The following is an 18,835-nucleotide window of genomic DNA, read 5'->3' as shown; positions in this document are numbered from 1 at the left end:
CATGGTCCATCTTCTGTCATGGCTGCCTTCTCTTCTCCTCTGTCCTTTCTCCTTTCCTGGTCTCTCCTGAGACCCCTTATTTGATCCCCAAAGTCCCACCCTTTTCTCTCTATGGCACAGTCACAGGCTTTAGCCTTTTATTGATCAATTAATTTTGGGAGCACGGTTCACACAACAAAAGCTGGTGTATGTAGGAATTCTTTCATCTTGGGGCAACCGAACCTCGGGGTACAGAATTTAGCATTTGAACGCATAGCATCACCAGACCAACCCCAGCATAGCCCAAGAAATCAAAGACATAAAAGCAGTTCTAAACTAAAGTTACAGTTTGTCTATCTCTTTGGAAGATGACTTACTTCATTTTATTTAAGTAGTAGATTAAATTCGGGGAAAAAACATATTCCCCGATTTCACTTTGAAATATATGGGTGTTTTAAAAACCTGTGCCGATTTCCGATTGGTGACTGCAAGCAATTTTTGAGGCTGAGGTTCTCTCCCTCAACCCATGTTTGAATTCTTCATTCTTGAGTGTTGAGGTACATAATAAAAAAGTGGCGGTCGGTTCCAGTGTGACACCACGCCATGATGCCCCCAGGTACCCTCTGACCCCGCCAGTCTCTCTACCCCCATTAGCTGTTCTCTCCCAGCTGCCTCTCTACCAGCCAGGAACTCCACTCACATTCCCTGAATCAAGCCCTGGTCCCAGGGGCAGCTACCCTCTCGCAGTTCCCTTGGTGGGTCACTGCCACACTAGCCCCACATATCCCAATTCTATGGCAGGCTTGGTGCGTTCCGCCAACTGAGTTGAGTCGCTGCGTTAAGGAAAACACTACACAATAAACTTCGATCCAGTTGACTTGATATAATCTGCCCACCCAGACAAGACAAATCATCCTATACAAATCCATCCCTTATAAAATTTTCATAACTGCCGGTAGCTATACAGAACCATGCAAAGGCAGTTCATCTTTGTCCTTTATCTTGCCTCCCCTCCTGGCTTCTCCCCTTTCCAAAACTCTGTTCCCGCCTATCATTTTTTCTCTCGTCCAATCACAGGCCTTGTGCTTGTCCTCCTTTAATTTCAACCACACTTGAGAGCCTAAAGATAGAATCGTCTCGAATTTGTCACTACTGAGATATCTCTTCATAACCTTTTAATAATTAAGAAAACAAGGAAGTTAACCCCTGGCTATCGACAACGACAGCCCTGTTGTTCTCTCAGTCACAGACAGAGAAAATGGCAGCCACTTGTTCATCCCAGCTTGATGCCTGGCTTTGTGGCCAAAGCTGCCTTATGCCTAGAACTCATAAAAATCAAATCAAATTGAAGTAGTGCAGGAGGACAAAGAGAGACAGAGACCTGTGGACAGCCATGCCACCCTTCTCCAGAGCACGGCACAGGAGGGCCATAGTCACCTGCTTGCTGTCACACCACGCAGCACGGATGGAGGATGTCACCCAGGCACTTGCGGGCTGCGTGTCAGCCTGCAGCAGGAGCCACCACGTTGTTCGAGTCTGTGGTGGTCAGATGGGAGGGAAAGAGAAGAGAGGCATCTTGAACACTATGGAGAGAGAGGGAACTGGAGACTCAGGGTGGAGGGGGGAGCCTGCGGTGAGTGGGGAGACCCTGCTACCATGGTGAGGTCCCAGCCGGAGCTGCCTCTTAGAGCCATGTCTGCTCCTGTGGCTACACAGTGGCAGGAGTCAGTGTCCATGGGTCATGTTACCACCTGAGAACATGGAGATGTCCCTGGCTGGGGCGACCATCAGGGAACACGTGGATGTCCAGGGGTTCTGTAGAATCGGTCCCTCCCGTCCTGGATGCAGTGCTCTGGAGAACTGGGCCCATCTCTCACCAGCAGCAGCACTTGGGAGCGTGGGCCCTGCTCCTTCTTCAGCAGGCGCAGTGGAGTTGGCCCTGGCGGCGAGGGCATGGGTAAGCCTGCCCCGAGGGTGTGAGTGAGAGCCAGCTTCAACACCCGTCTACCACAGGGTGGTACAGAGGTAGAGGTGATGCTCCCACCTCCTGCCTCTCACTAACTTCTGCAGCCAGGAACGCTGCCCGTGGGCTCAGGAGCTCAGGAGAGCTATTCGTGTCCCTGGGCACTGCAGCACTCGGGTCCTGAACTGGCCCTGGTGCAGGAGGTGCAAGAGAACCAGCCCAAGGGTGAAAGCACGGGAGGGCCGGCCCTGCCGCTTCTTTTCTCCAAAGTGATGTGGCTGTGGGGTGATGCCCTCTGCCCACTTACTCCTTGCCACCTGAGGCAGTCAGGAGAGCTGACCCTGGGATCCTAAGAGTGGGAGACCTAGTTCTGCTCCCCCACTGGCTGGGAAACTTGGGAGAGCGGACTCCTCATCTGGGCAACACAGTGGAGCTGGCTCTGATGGTAAAGGTAGGAGTGAGCTAGCCCTGAGCTCGTGAGAGCGGGTAGCTGGCCCAGCCGCTCACAGTGTGCTGGGCTTTGGAGAATGCACCTTGATTAGGTGGCCTTGGGTGGCCTAGCCGGAGCAGTTCTAGAGAGCTCACCCCGGTGGTGTGGATACGAGAGAACCAGTGTGCTGACCAACTCAGCTACCACACAGGCCCAGATTCATGGCTCTGAATCGGAACACATCCAAATCAATGTCATCGGTGAATGGATTAGGACATGTAAAAGGGCCCGTGCTGGTTTTCTAAAGCTGCGGGATCTCCATGGCACAGGATAACTGAGGAATTCTGGTGAGGATCCAATGTTGATGGTATCACAGAAGCCACAGATCTTGAACCAGACTGGTGGGTGACTCATTACGACGAACATTTGCAAGTAAAGATGTGTGGGCAGAGGGATAGACTGTGGGACACACTGTGACACACTGTAGCTTCCATGATGAGATGCCTTCTATGCTTTATGTGTGTGTGCGAGCACATGTGCATGTACGTGTGTGTGTGTGTGTGTGTGTGTGTGTGTGTGTGCTTTATTTTGTGGGGAGGCTGTAAGAGAAAGGGCGGCTATGTGGGGGAAGGAGCTGAGTGGGATTGGGGTGCATGACGTGAAACTCACGAAGAATAAATAAAAAGACAAAGAGAATTTACAAAAGTGCTGTGCCGTTAAAAGGGCCAATCACAAAAGGCCACAGGATCCCAGCTGTATAACATCCCAGGCAGGCAAAAGCACTGAGAGGAAATACGGTAGTAGTGACCGGGCTGAGCTCAGAGGGCAGTTGAGGAACCATGGGGAGTGATTGCTCATGGCTGTGTGGCTTCAGGCTGGCGTGAGGAGAATATTCTAAAATTGGCGGTGGGTGATGGACACCTTGGGCTATCCTAAAGCCGATGAACTGTGTGCCTGAAGTGGACCGGTGGTGAGGTGTATGCCTTATACACCGGCGAGCCTACGTTGATCATCGGTATATTTTTCTTTTGTAATGATTATATTGATATTTTTTTTCAAGTTTTCTTAAACGATTACTGTTGTGGCTCAGGAAAATGTATTGAGTAATTTAGATAAAAAGTATTTCACAAAGATGCCCTTTTTCGTTCTGAATGATTCCGTATATGAAAATGAAATGACCCCAAGCCAGCACGTGGGGAGGAGCCTGAGGGTAAGGTTCCTTCTCTGTAGGGATGATTTCAGCCAAAGAAGTCGCTTGTAATGTGTGGGCTCTTGGAAGAAAGGACCCATTGGTTCTTCTGTGGATAACTGTCTCTTTGTTTCCTTTGCCCCACATAATGCTGGACCAGCAACATGAGTGCTCTCGTTAGCACCCCCACTTGGAGAAAAGGGGGGAAACTTAGAAGTTCAAGTGTTCTAATGGATTGTGAACTTAATTAAATTAATTAATTAAATGCGTCTCCTTTGCCACATCTGTCGTCCGGCACTTAGAACTGCACGTTCACATTGGGGAAACCGCTGAGGAAGACAAGGAAGCAAATGAGTCGGCAGTGAAATGTAGGTGCAGAACAAGAGAGGAAAAAGAGGCTGAGCTAAAAGTGAGAGGAAGGGACAGAGGGACAGAGTCTGGTCTTTCCAGGCACCATGGTGGCCAGAACTTCAGTAAGGAAGCACTGACAGAACTGTAGGTGTTTGAATCAGCAGCTCAATAACACAGGCAACTTCGCTTCTCTCTCCACATGCAGAGGTGGCCTACCCACAGCATCTTATCAGATAGATGTTTTGGGCACCAGATGTAGGTGGGTGGAAGAGAAACATTCGTTGGTCCCCATCTTGTATGTAACAAGGCAGGGAATACAATCATTGGTTTCCAAACCAATTTGGTCCCAGCCCCTAAGTCTGATTTCAGAATGCATGCACTGCCCACAAGGAGAAAAGGACTCATTCAAAGACCATTTGTTAGGCTGTCCTGGAATGTACTTTGTGGCCCCTGCCTCTCCATTGCTGGGATTACGGGCTTGTGAAACACACCCAAGGGGACACTGAATTATGTGGGAGTCAGTGTGTTGCTAGAGGGGTTATATGGTGAGGATACGCATCATTAGGGTGCTGTTTGAGTATTTCTTAGGGAGGCAGAGCGTACAGATAGTACCACCAGCTTGTCTGTTATGTGAATGACACATAGACACTTCTGTGCTGGTCTGTGCTGGTCTGTGCTGGTCTGTGCTGGTCTGTGCTGGTCTCAGGTGTGGCCGGTAGACAGGAGAATGGGAAAGTGGAAAGCTGGTGGACTGCCTGGCTCTGCTGAGAACTTTTCTCCTGCTCCTTCCTTTCTGGAGGGAAGGTTTTTGTGGTTAAACCACAGAGCAGTTGAGAGAGTTCTTTTCTGGCTCACTCTCTGTTGCTTAATTTTATTAGACTCTGGATCCATCTTGCAAGAAGATAAAGGAAATCTTGTACATGGAAGTAAGCTTTTCTCCAGTCAAATCTTCTTAATGAGACACTGATATTTATCTTCTAGCTACTTAACCCCGGAGTAAAAATCCCTGTTTGTTGGTGCTGTGTCATTAGTGAACATAAGTACTGGAGATTATCTCTTGTTTTATAGTTTGGCAATATTAAAAAAAATAACATGTTTATCAAGTTTGGTAAGTCTGATTTGGAGAGGTAATCCTTCCTTCTGGGTAGGCCTTGAAAGCAACATTCACAGACCCTTGAAGCACAGTAGTTGGAGTTACTGATGCTGTACTCAACCGAAGGTTGCTATAGCGATGAGAATTTTGACTGCGCTTTTCGGCTGACGGCTGATGGTACCCTGGGCTAGCGTAAAAGGAGCCCAGTAATTTAGCAGAAACTCTACCAGAGCAATTTAATTAAGCTCGAGTAGAATATGCACCAGATTCTCTGAAAAGCTCCTAGATGCTCCCCCTTTGGTGAGCGGCTCTAAATTAATGAAGACGTGTTATAAGTCTGAGCCTGCCCATCTTCACAGCATTTAGGAGGTCATTTGGGGGTGAGGATTTTTATACATTTAAAAGCTCTTTTTAAAGCCAAACGTAATTATAACAGGAGCCTATCATTTTATTTCGGAGTGTCGTAGATTCTAAAAGCCTTTGACATTTTAGTTGTGTAAAACTTTTTACCAAGTAGATACTATGTATTGAGTGCACTCCTGCCTCCAACCCTCTTTCTCCTCACCCTTCCTGCTATCCTACCAGCCTGCTTTGCTCCTAGCTTTACCCCTGTTATTACATATATGCATGCATACATACACGTGTATACATTTATATAAAATCTAGGAACCATAAACGAAAGAAACTACAATCTTTATTTTTCTGAGTTAATCATATTCGTTTAATATGATTACCTCCAGTGTCTATTTTTATATGGCAGGCGTTTTAAAAGGTAGAGAAAAGGGGGGGTCACAGGAGACTAAGGCGGATTGGAGGGGCTGAAATGTGATGAAATCATGGGGGTCAGCCTTTTTGGGGGTAGGGCTGAGGGAGAACACTGAATGAGCCCTTTGATACTGAAAATGATTACAAGCCACATCCTGTTTCCCAGGGTGCTCATCAGAATAAATGCCTGCATATACGGAATGGTTTAGACACCAGTGGCCTGAAGTGGCTTTAAGAGCACAGCACATAGCCAGCAGGATGGAGTCGCACGGTCCTCTTCCTGTCTGGTACAGATGTGTTCCTGGTGCAGATGTGGACCGCAGCAGCTATTGTCTCTGCTCGAGGTTTTATGATGTAGGTTTGAGTTTCCCAAGGGACCCCTCAGCAACACCTATGTGACAAACACCACGGCAGGCGATTCACAGTTCTGTGCATTGGTGAAGTAAACTGATAAACTTTGCTCATTATTATTATTATTATTATTATTATTATTATTATTATTATTATTATTATTATTATTATTATTATTATTATTATTAATCGGTAGTAGTGGTAGTAGTATTTGCTTTGGGTCTTTGGCACTGAAATGGCACGCCCTATAGGCAACACTGGCCAGTTTCACTTGTATGGCTGGTCTTCAGGCAAATGTTACTCTTCTGCCACCTGGAGGCAAGAGTGGAGAAATGCATTTAAAAGCTGGCATTGAAGGTACTCGGAAGCTGTCGGTCTGTCAGACGTCTCTAGTTCAGAAGACTTGACATAAACACACAAAATTGAAGTTTTTTTTTATCATGAAACCTAATGTTGCTTATGAGTTCATGATCAATACCTGGTGTCCACTGTCGCTGCAGCATTGCTTGCTTGATGTAAAATAAATTGATTCCTGTAAACAGTCATTTGCTTTTACTTGTGTGTATGTTTGTGTGGGGTGGATATGCATACGTGTATGTGTGGGGCCCAGTGAGGATCAACAAAGGATGTATGAAGTTATCAGCAGTCACCCCCCTCAAACCCAACAACAAACACCAACAACACGTGACAAGCAGAGCTGTGGCCGTCCGATCTTTCCTCATGTCTTAGTTTGTCTTTGTGTTCCGTCACCCTTGTCTGGCGCACGGTGGGGAACTGTTTCGTGGGTCACTACAGAGAGCTGTGTAAGTAAGGGCTTGTGTGTGTCCTGGGAAACGTAACGAAACCCCGGGCAGTACCGAGAGCGTAAATAAATCCACTTGGAGGTTTGAGGCAGCGGGCAACTGAAGTGAACAGGGCAGGCAAACGGGTTAGTGAGTGTCCAGTTTATGAACTTTCTGGGGAAATCCCTGGCGTTTCTCTAGGTCCTGGAGACTAAGAATCTGAGATCTCAGGAAGGACCCTGAGGCCCAGCAGGGCTGTATCTTTCTATAAATCCAGGGAAAGGTTTTCCGCTAACCCCACTCCTGCTAGGGAAGCCAGCGCTGACTCTTTTCGAGGCTAAACCCGCGCGCCTTGATTATTATGACGGTCTTTGACCTTGTTTCCGGGAAACTGAGTATTTGCAAGATAATTGATCAATCAGTCAAGGGACAGAGAGAACCCTTTACCTGGGTTTCCTGTTCATCACAGAACATCCTGAACATTTCCAGGAAAAGCTTTGCTGGGAGCCCCGCGTCCCACCCCTGAGCATCTGGGGTCAGTCACTGCTTTACCAAGCAGCTGGTGCTGAGAGGTCTGTGTGAGCCCCCTCTCATCAATGCAGAAGGGACAGCCGGGTGTCCTTTAGAACAAATGAATCATTTTCCCCTCTCCCACTGATATCTGTGGGATCCAGGGGAAGAGACAAGTAGGATTCCCTCAGGTGGGTACCAGTCACATCCTCAGAATCTGTTAAGAGCCTTTGGGGGGGGGTGTGAGGTAAGCATCCTTCCTTTGCAGTCAAGGACACTGATTGATTTAAGGTACACCCCTCCCCACCTCCTGCTACCCCAGGATTTCCGGTGAGAGCACCCCGCCTTGCACAGTAGTGTGCACAAGTAACACCAGTATGTGCGCAGCCAGGTGATCACATCCTTAACTCTCTCGTAGAGTTGCCTGTTTAAAAAAAAAATGCCCGATCTAGCTAATCCTGTGCAGAGGCTCCTGGGTGACTTGTATATACCTGTCATGTATTTTCTTTGTCCGTCTGTCTGTCTTTCTAACTAAAGAATGATTTCTTTTTCAGAGGTTAGGAATTTGGAGTCTGGCCAATCACCATCTGAGGAGGAGGAGGATGGGAAGGTAAGGAAAGGGGATTGCCTGGCTATGTGTACCTTTCCAGAGTTAAAGTGGATGTGACAATTGAGCTGGAGTTTATAAAAATCCACCAGCAGGCCTGGGTGTGCCCCAAATCCAGTTTCTTCTGTTAGGATCCAGATGGGATGCAGGTTATGACCAAGCCTAGATACCTTCCCAAGTTGTCACTGTTACAAGCACATGATGACCAGCAGTATCCTCTGGAACACCCTACGCTGTTAGCGTCTCGTGCACGGATGCTTGCCGACACGGCCTTACCCAAGGCAGCTTTCAGGTGTGTGTTAGCCGGACACACATCCTTTCTTTATTTTTACCTCTCCGTGCTAATTATAAACACAGATGAGTTTCCTGTTTACGTGTTGTGATGCGAGCCATGTGCTTTTGTTGATGTTTTTCCAAGAGCGTCCTTCTAGCTCACGGAAAACAAACATGGATGTAGCAAAGATGGGGTTTAATAAAATCCCTCACCTGTGTCTGTTTCAGTTCGTCAAAAGCCAGGTGTATGGGCTGAATGAACACGAAGACCAGGACCAGCTAGTTCTGGGTACGTTCCAAAATGCTGCCTTGCCTGCAGCCGGGGGTGGGTGCGACGGACCAGACATATGGTAAGCAAAAAGAAAAGCATGTGAATCCTGAGAACCTTGCTAGCTTCTTTCAGCCTCCCTGGCCACTTTTCTTTAATGTTTCAGTCACAACAGTACAACTTGCGTTTACAATCTAAAATACACAGGAAGAAACCTAAAACATTCCCCCGAGGAATTTCACCCTGCCAGACTCTGGGATGGTGGTTGCCATGACTACCTCATTATCTCAATGTGGTGGGTACTGGAAGCTTTATTTTAGGAAGCGCCTGAGCCCAGGGACTGGACTTTGGGCACCGTTCTGCCTGTTCCACGGTGCTGCCCAATGTGTCCCACAGTGATGAGTCTATGTGGTCTGTGCCCCACACCCAGGTCTCAGGAGAAGACCTGGGGCTCCTATCATGTGTAGGTCCCTTAAGAGGGAGAGAGCACTGAGGTGGTTCTTTCCATGGACCTGAAAATTCTCATTTACTCTCAGATGTCCAATTTCCCTCTCCCTGGGCTCTGCCCCTTCTTTCCCCTACACATCCCTGGAATTATTTAGAGGCCAGCGCAGTAGAATGAATTTGGGTGGGGGGACATGGACCCGGCTGCCAGCAGATGCCTAACGACTGGCAGAATGTGTGTGAGCCTTACACGTTTATCTTAGAGTTTCCAATGCTGTAAAAAGGCCCGTGACCAAGGCCACTCTTATAAAGAATGACATTTAATTAGGGCTGGCTTACAGGTTCAGAGGTTCAGTCCATTATCATCATGGTGGGAAGCAAGACAGCCTCTGGGCAGGCATGGCGCTGGAAGAGCTGAGAGTTCTACGTTGTGTTCCAAAGGCAAAAAGAAGGCTGTCTTGCAAGTAGCTAGGAGGAGGGTCTCAAAGACCACTCGTACAGTGACACACTTTCTCCAGCAAGGCCACACCTACTCCAACAGTGCCACTCCCTAAGGGCCAAGCATATTCAAGCCACCACAACACCTGAAGGGCACGTGAAAGCAGAGCTGTCTTGCAGGTGGCCCTGGGTGAGAAGGTTGGGGATAAGGCAAGTCCTGAGGCTAAGGAGAGCCGAGAGTATGTTATGCAGCTGAAGTGGCTGACGTGTGGAGACATCATGAACAACTTGTGAGGGGTTCCTGGAGGCCCTGGCATTGTATTTGGCATCCATAATAGACACGTGTCAGAGCTGTAATAACCGTTGGGAAATCCCATAGCCTAGAGCAGGTCAGGAGGAAGCACCCGCAGTGTTGGTTGATGGTGCTGCTCTGGGCTTGGCCAGTCGCCAGCCATGGTTTGCTGGATGTCCTGGCCCGAGGTGCTGCCGAACTTGGAACAGAAACTTGGTTGTGTTCTGAGCAGCGTGCCCACATCTGTTACTGTTGCTATATAAGGTGAGAAAAAGAATTTATGTCCAGGGGAAGAGGAAGGGGAAAAAAAAAAAAAGCAAACATTGAGGACTCTTGTGGGTCCCAGAGCCGGGAGTGTGGCTTCTATTTACACATACAGGATGCCCTATCTGCGGATTGCATCACACTCCTAGGAATGTCTGCTTTAAAGAGTGTTTACTCAGACACACTGCTGGAGGAGGAGGGCTTGGCTGTTCAAAGTAATAAGTAGTGGGATTTTTTTCAATTTGGGACTCTGAAACCTCTCCCCAGTCACCGACTGGTGTACTTGTTGGGTGGGAAGAGTTTTGCTTTGTCAACTGTTGTAACCCTGCCTAAGCTTGGTCGGTAACGTCATTGCGTCTGAAGAGGGATATTAGGAAGGCGGGGGGGGGGGAGGGAGGGAGGGAGGGAGAGAGAGAGAGAGAGAGAGAGAGAGAGAGAGAGAGAGAGAGAGAGAGAGAGAGAGAGAGAGAGAGGGAGAGAGAGGGAGGGAGAGGGAGAGAGAGAGAGGGAGGGAGGGAGGGAGGGAGGGAGGGAGGGGGAGAGGGAGAGGGAGAGAAAGAGAGAGAAAGGGAGGGAGGGGGAGAGGGAGAGGGAGAGAAAGAGAGAGGGAGGGAGGGAGGGAGGGAGAGAGGGAGAGAGAGGGAGGGAGGGAAGCGGGGAGAGGCTAAGCAAAACTTAACATTTAGCCATCTGTGAAAAGGGCCACATACATGCCTTCCTCTTGTATTTGTTTACACTTTTGAGTTAAGAGGGAAAAAGGACAATCTCCCGACTTTGTAAAACACACCGAGAGTAGACCGAGTGTGTTTTACAAAGTCGGGAGAGACCGGAGAGTAGAGAGGAACCGAGAGGGAAGAGAGAAGCCAACAGTGAGTAATCCGCAGATGTGAGCCAGAGGCAGGAATGGAAAATTGCTCCCCCTAGAGGCCACTTCTGAACTCTTCCTGTGCTGGTATTCTGTCTAGACTCTTAAGGAACTGCTAATAAAATATGCAGGTTAGACGTGTTAAGACTCCTCTGTCTTTTGCTGTATTGTGTTATTTTAAATTGTGTGATACAAATGTAGTGTTGTCTCGCAAACTTGATCGGTGTTGTCCTGGTGGAACGTTCCGTACAGTGGTTGTGTCTGCAAGTTCCTGTTTGAGTACTGGGAAGCTGCGGTCCTGGTGTCTACGTTGAATCACAGAAGGTTCTGGAACGTGATGGCGCTGCTCTGTCACCCGGGCGTATTCCAGAGCATGAGCGAGGCTGTATGGACCGCAGACCTGACTGCGACTCCCACACCGAAGCTAAACTTCCCACGTCACCGACGCTCTTCTCCGGATTAGAGATTGTATGGCTCTGTTCGGCCAGAGCTGTGTGTCCCGTAGTTATTGGCATGGGAAGAATTATGAGGGACCCGTGACACTGAGATGACGAGACAAGAGCATGGGAGCGTATCTTAACTCTTCCTGTGGGGGAGGGGTGTTGGGATCTAGAGAGCACCATGGGGCGCCTGAGGGTGGGGTGGCGAATGGAACTGGTTGCGTTGTTCTAGCGAAGTTTCAAGACTGAGAGGCTCTGGCAAGAAGCCATACTTTATCTGAGGCTGCAGATTTGGCTGGCAGACAGTGGTCTTGGCATGGTGCAGAGATTTTAAGCCGAATCTTGATAAGTAAGACTTTGGGGAAGAACTGGGAGATGGCTCAGTGGTTAAGGGTACCTGATGATCTTGCTGAGGACCAGAGTCTGAGTCCCAGCACCTGTAGCAATATAGTTCCCGGGGTTTCACTGCCCTCTTCTGGCCTCTTTGGGTACTGCATGCATTCACTGCGCAGTTCACATAAGCAAGTGAATTCATACACATTAAAATAAAATTAAAGCTTTAAAAGATTTGAGGGGAAATTAGTCTTTTATAGCTAGAGAAGATATTAATACTTACTGTGGAAAATGAGGAAAAGTTTAGGATAACCAGGGTTAGAAAAAATATATTAACTCTAAGAAAGTCACTTAAAAGGTAGCTGTATTTTTTTTTTTTTCTTTTTTCTTTTAACAAAGAGCATGAATATTTTCACAAGAAGGAAGGGAAAATGTGTATTCACTGTAGATGTTCTGACAGTCATGGGCAGCTCATGCAGGGGTTTAACTTGCAAATATTTTAAACACATAGGTCATGGTTTTCACTTTTAATAATGTTTTGCTTGTCTTAAAGTATTTAGTTTTATGAGTATGTGGGTTGTTCTTCCTGCATGCATGTCTGAGAACCATTCAGCAAATGCATGCGGCACCCACATTTGTACCTGGGCCTGCCGAGAGCATCAGATCTCCTGGAACTGGAGTAACAGATGGTTGTGAGCTGATATGTAGGTGCTAAGAATCAAACCCACATCATCTGGAAAGGAGCTAGTGCTTTTAACTGCTAAACTTTCTCTTTAACCCCTATTTTTAATTTTTTAAACAATATTTTTACTATTTGAACGCATGTATACAATACATGTTGGTCACTGTTGTTACCTTTGGGTCATTTGTTCTTTTTGTTGTTATTTTTTTCAGACAGGGAGACCAGGCTGGCCTCAAACTCACCAAGTAGGTGAGGATAGCCTTAACTCCAGATGTTCCTGCCTTCACCTCTCACATGCTGAGGTTAAAGTCTGCAGTATGACATCTGGCTATAAGTTAGAGTGATTTCATTTCAATTGTTTATTACAAGTCATAGGAGAAAAGAAAGACTTCTGATGGATGTTGGACCGGATGTTGGAACGCTAGGGGTCCGACAAACTGAAGCTGGCTGTGGATAGAAACCCAACTTTGTAACCAAACAAAATAGGAAAACCCGTTCGGGAAGCGTGAGATGCAGAAATAGATGCAAATGCAGAGACCTGAAGCTGGATTTTCTCACTAGGCAGGGTGTTTAGTGGGGATGTCAGCAGAGGGAACTTGGAAATGAGGATCCAGCAGAACAGCTCCTTTGACTTAGCTCCTAGTGGTGAGGCAGAGTGTGCTCAGTAGTGCTGCCCCTGCCACCAATAACTGGGACTAATTAAGTAGCTGTTCATATCTACTGATAGTGGCTACAGAGCTGTAAATGCTCACAAAACATCCGGTCTTAATCACCTGTGAATGAGACAGTGGAAACAGTCTGGGAGCCATGGTCCACCCCTCCCCAATCCACCCCACCCATTCCCACCCCTCCCCACCCCACCCCTCCCTACCCTTCCTCCATTACCCCACCCATCACCACCCCTCCCCCTCCCAACCCCACCCTGCCCCTCCCCCACCCCTTTCTCATCCCACTCCACCCATTACCACCCCTCCCCCTCTCACACCCCTCCCCACCCCACCCATCACCACCCCCTTCCCCCACCCCTCTGCTGCAATTTCACTATGCACAATCTCTGTCAAGTCCTTGGGAAACACGAAGGGAAAGGAATGGGAGAAGCAGAAAGATGGGATCTTCAAGGCTCTTAGAATTCTAGAAAGTCAGCTTTTGAGCCTAATTTTTTGGCAGATCTCATTATAGCATGAGCTGACTCCCTCTCTCTCTTCTTTTATATTTTAGTTTTTGGGTGGAGGCGGGCAGCATTTCTCTACAACAAACTAATTTCACCCATGATCTGAAAGGCTGGTGGAACAGAGAAATCTTCCAAGAAGGGGATTACAAAGGCAGACTTATTTGTGTAAAACCAGGTTGCTTTTAATTCTTTCTGTTCATTTCAAATTGGTGGTCATTGAGGTTTTAAAAATTGTTTTGGTAGAAAAAAAGTTCCTGGCCTAGGCATTTGGCTGCACGTTTGCCACAAGGTCAGTTTGGTTCCTTGGCTGAGTTCTGCCTCTTGGTGTTTGTGGCTTCTTCGTTTGGGTAAAGTTTTCCTCGTGGAATGTGGAAAGAAATGCTTGTTTTCTCCTAAATAAGATTACTGGAGTATTTGTTGACATACATTCATCCCATAAATTAAAAGAAAAACTTTTGGGGGGATTTTTTAGGTTATTATAAACTGTAATCTGTGGGCCTAGAGATAAAAAAAAATGCCCCACAAAGTTGTCAAGTTGTAGGATGGTTCATATTGTTTGTTCTAAGATGTACAATAGAAAAGGAAATTAAAAAAGAACAGGAAAATCACCTGAGCCTCGCTGTTGGTGGGAGCCCTGCCGCCTTGTTCTAAGCTTTGCCTACACACCAGGATAGGAACTTCAGAAATTCTGAAACTGGTCCTAAGGTCCCAGTTGGCCTAGATGCAGCCTGTACATCAAGACTTTGCAAAGGGCTCCGTGTAGGTCTTAGGGGGAGTCAAGGCTGAAAGCCAAAGCTAGGGTTCTCTGGGAGCCCAGTGATGTTGGGATCAGTGCCAAACTACCTAGTTCTCAGTACCTCTGCCACTGAGAGATGGAGGTGCGCTTCTCAGTGATTAAGTAAGGAGTGGGTGGAAATCTGTTCATAAGGCCTGTTTAAAAATAAAAACCAAAAACGGAGAGAGAGAGAGAGAAAGAGAGAGAGAGAGAGAGACAGAGAGAGAGACAGAGACAGAGAGAGAGGTGAAGGTACCATATCTATTAATCATATGGCACGAAGGATTTGTCCTATCAACTTTATTAATCACCATTGATGTGAATATTTTGCTCCCGGATGTGGTCATGTTGGTCATTTTCTTTCCTGTGAAGTGTTTCCTCCTCACCCCTTCCTCACTGTGTAGTCTTTGGATGGAAGTCAAGATGCTTAGTCCACAGTTAAGAAACAGGGAGTTGTCTGCATGCTTTCTTATGGGTGGGGTAGCTACATAAATTGAAATTCTTTTACATGGAAGATTTGTATTCCTCCACTGTTTGGGCATTTACTAACATCTTTACAAAGACAAAGATTTTTGAATAATAATCTAATAATGTTTTGGTGTGAAAGCAATGTAGCTTTTGTAGTAGGGACTATCTTAATTGGCTTCTGTACCCTTTTTCTATTTTCATTGTTGTGTGTGTGTGTATGTTTGTGTGTGTGTGTTTAGTATGGTGAAAATATAATTTACGATTTGTTAATTGATGATACAGGACACCGTGGATTTGTCAAAAACGGTAGACATTTTTTAGCATATCAAGTGAACCTTAATGTATACAAACAGACAAACAAATAAATAAAGATTAATAGTGTGTGTCTCAGTGTCTCTATCGATGTAGGGATACTAGGATCCTAGCAGCCCTTATGAAGGAAAACATTCAAATGGGGCTGGCTGGCAAGTTCAGGGCTTTAGTTCATCATCCTTATGGTCAGAAGCATAGAAGCATGGCCGTGTGCAGGCAGACACGGTGCTGGAGAAGAAGCCGGGAGTCCTACATCTGGATTCACAGGAAGCTGGAAGAGATACTGGGCAGGACTTGAGCTTCTGCAATCCAAGGTTCAAATCTGCTTCTATGAGGATTGGGTGCATGTGTTTATAGAGTAATCAATACTGTGGTCAGAGGCATGAGAAAAGGGAATTGAATAATGAAGTCACTTCTTTATTATGATCTCCGTTATGTGTAATCAGACCTTTTGGTTCTTCACAGGAAGCCGGTTCAGAGAATAACTCCATCAGTGTGATCTGAGGGTGGCTGGGGTCTCTTGCATGTCAAGTGGTCATATCAGACACGTGTGTAAATGTGATTGAAGCAGGTGGCTTTGACAGGTTTGAGTGACTTCCAAGTTCCTGTAAAACAGGGGGCCACTCTGATCAATGTACCATAGCTGCTGTCCATTTCTGGGTTCCCTGACTTTTTAAAATGGATGATAAAGAAATAACTATCAGCAAGTAGAGCTACTTACCCTGAAGGTCATGGTGTGACTACTTCAGTGGGACACAGCAGACAGACGCTGAAAGAAAATTCTATTTCTACTTAATATTTAAAGTATACTGGAAATGTCTTTAATTTCTGCATGCTGTAATCTTTATTCCTCATGATAACCCCTGCAGTATAGCTGTAATGATCTCATTTTAACTGTACTAAATTCAGAACTTATGAGGGGGCATGGCTAAAGATAATAATTAAGTGGCAAAACTGCCTTGACTCTGTCACCAGGGCCTATGATCATTCTTGGAGCTTGGGGATGCCTTTAAAAATACAAGTTAGACCCAGTGTCTTCCCAAGAGGAATTTGGGGTTCCCTTAGGAGATAAGAGAACTTCACGATTTCTGTACCTCAAATTCTGTATCCGTAGTTGAAAAGATTTAGTTTCATCAAGTTTGGGAGGGAAACGACTCATAATCCATATGAAAAACATGGAGGGATATTCTCTGCATGGGGTCTTCAGAAAGCAGACGCATGAAGGCAGCAGTGTCTGCCTTGGGTAATCAGAACCCCAGGCAGCTGCTTTTAGTAAAGTGTCTGTTAATTTGAGAAGGCACAGTGAGGTAAAGGCATAGCCTATGACGTCACTTGCACACTCCTAGAATGGTTGTGCGTTGACCGTTTGCAGAATGGCTAGAGACTATTGAATTCTTCTAGCTGCAGCTGTCATCAGCCAATCTGACAAAGCAAATACATCTATGTTTTAAATATGGGTGGGATGCAGATACCCTCTTGAGTTAATTTAAATGCAGTCAAAATAACAAAATGGAGAGAGAGAGAGAGATAAATAACTCCCTCAGTGACAGCAGGAAGCAATGGCAATGAATGACCTGTTTAAGGAGGCTTTGGAAGGTAAGAAATTGGTTGCACTGACTTAAAAGTGAAACAGGCTATGCCAGTGGTGTGTTACTGATCTCTCCATGTTAACTGCATGGACAGATGAGGCAGGCGAGGGCATTGGGAAGTCTCGAGATCCAAGAGCTGTTCTCACACGTGCTGGGGGCTCTCTTATTGTCAGAAAACTTTCATAATGTAATTGATCCACACTTTGTCAACAATGGTTGTACCTCTAGGAAAACAGACTAAGATGGACCCGCGTATCACCCCAGTGTACAGCAATGCCTGTGCCCAGTTCCTTCATACTTCTGTCCGTGTCTTCTTAAGTTCTTCCAACCTGTTATTATAAAAGATAGTCACGGGAGGAACATCTGCTCCAGTAACTTCTTTTATAATTTTATTATTTTTTAATGTTGTTGGAGAACCCAGGGTTTAAATTATCTTGTGCTCTTTTTTCTCTATAAAGATTTATTTGTTTTATGTATATGAGTACACTGTAGCTGTCTTCAGACACAATAGAAGAGGGCATCAGATCCCATTACAGATGCTTGTGAGCCACCATGTGGTTGCTGGGAATTGAACTCAAGACCTCTGGAAGAACAGTCAGTGCTCTTAGCCACTGAGCCATCTCTCCAGCCCCAGTAACTTCTTTAAAAGATTTATTTTTAATGTTTGTGCATGTGTGCATGAGTATGCTCATGCTTGCGCGCGCGCGCGCACGTGTGTGTGTGTGTGTGTGTGTGTGTGTGTGTGTGTGTGCACGCTCCCTGGCAGCAGACTTGAAGGAGAACAGCAACATCCTGATGGGATTTCAGGCGATGTGTGTACAACTCCCCCTTCTTAGGTCTAGAGACACCTTGGAAACAGCTTGTGGCCATATCGCACCCAAGTGTCGTCTGAAGCTTTGGGGGAACCAGAGATTTTCTTTACTGATAAACGATGTACTTTCTACGAGTTAAGATATATTTATTACATAAGTATAAATATATTTAAAATTTTAAGAGTCCTATGCGTTGTCAGAATACACGGCTGTAGGCAGCAGATGCTATAGTCACTGATGCTGTCATGTGAGGATTGCCACCCTTGAGGTTTGACAACTCACCTAACCGATGCCTACAATGTCCCAGGCATGTCCCTCTGCCCAGTAGACTGCCCCTTAGGTAGCTCAGGCTGGCCTGGAACTGCTGATCTTGCCTCTCTACCTTCCAAGCGCTGAGATCCATGCGGCACCATCATGGTCAATTTATGCAGGGCTGGGGATCAAGCCCAGGACTGCACCCATGTCAGGCAAACACTTCACTAACGAGGCTACATCTCTATCTCTCAGCTCCTCTGTACGCTTTTTTTCTTTTTTAAAAAAAAAAGTTAATATTTTTAATTAAAATAGTATCTCCCTCCCTTCCATTCCCCCCTCAAGTGGATAACCTCTTTATTTAATTATATTTGGTACACACACACACACACACACACACACACACACACACACACATACTTTTTAAATTTTACTTATGAGGGGACACATATGTTATGGCACACGTAGAAGTCAGAGGAGAAATAAAGAAGCTGATTCTCTCTTCCTGCCACATGGGACCCAGGGAGCCAACCCGGGTTGTCAGGCCCGGAGCTGTCTCCTTGAAAATACTGCCTACTTTTTTTTTTCTCATGAAGGATAATATATAGAGTAAAATTCTCTTGCTCGATGTTCTTGATGGTCAAGGCTGGGAATAATTTACTCTTACAGTTGTTTAGGAAAAATATGTCATTTATTCTTCAGATGAAAGGCTACAAAACAGAAAACATACTTATTTAGGCTCAAGACTTGCAACTATATGAAATCATAGTAGCCGTTTACATAATCCCGACTTTGACTTGAATTAGTCCCCTCCCACTTTATATCTCCGCCTTTGATCAGAGAGGCTCAGCTACCACAGGGCAGGTTGTGACTTTCTTCCTGGGCTCAGCACTCCTGCCAACACTTGGAGCAATAGTTAAAGAGACGAATGCTAGTGAAGACACACTCTCATGTTCCAAGCCTGTAACGTTGAATGGCCCCCTCGTGTTGTTTCCTTCAGCTTTCTCTGAGCATCCCAACACTTCACAAACACAGCAAAACATACGGCTTCTTGGCCTTCCTCCCTCTGCAAGAAGTGCTTTAAGGAGGCTCCTGTAGGAAAGTCCTCTGTACGCCTTGGCTGCTCAGCATAATCTT

The 18,835-nt window shown here is 46.3% G+C and overlaps 1 protein-coding gene across 1 annotated transcript in view; it reads left to right on the top strand.

Annotated features, from left to right (window-relative positions):
• The window catches only part of ARHGEF28 (Rho guanine nucleotide exchange factor 28), a 223,795-nt gene that overhangs the window by 91,601 nt on the left and 113,359 nt on the right, over positions 1-18,835 (top strand). The window contains exons 7-8 of the mRNA XM_080924751.1: positions 7,968-8,023; positions 8,522-8,582. Coding sequence (XP_080780877.1) covers positions 7,968-8,023; positions 8,522-8,582 — 117 coding nt within the window. The remainder of the gene's footprint in view (positions 1-7,967; positions 8,024-8,521; positions 8,583-18,835) is intronic.

The sequence above is a fragment of the Micromys minutus genome (assembly GCF_963924665.1).
Source record: "Micromys minutus genome assembly, chromosome: 11".
Lineage (NCBI taxonomy): Eukaryota > Metazoa > Chordata > Mammalia > Rodentia > Muridae > Micromys > Micromys minutus.
This window is presented reverse-complemented; position numbering and strand designations above follow the sequence as displayed.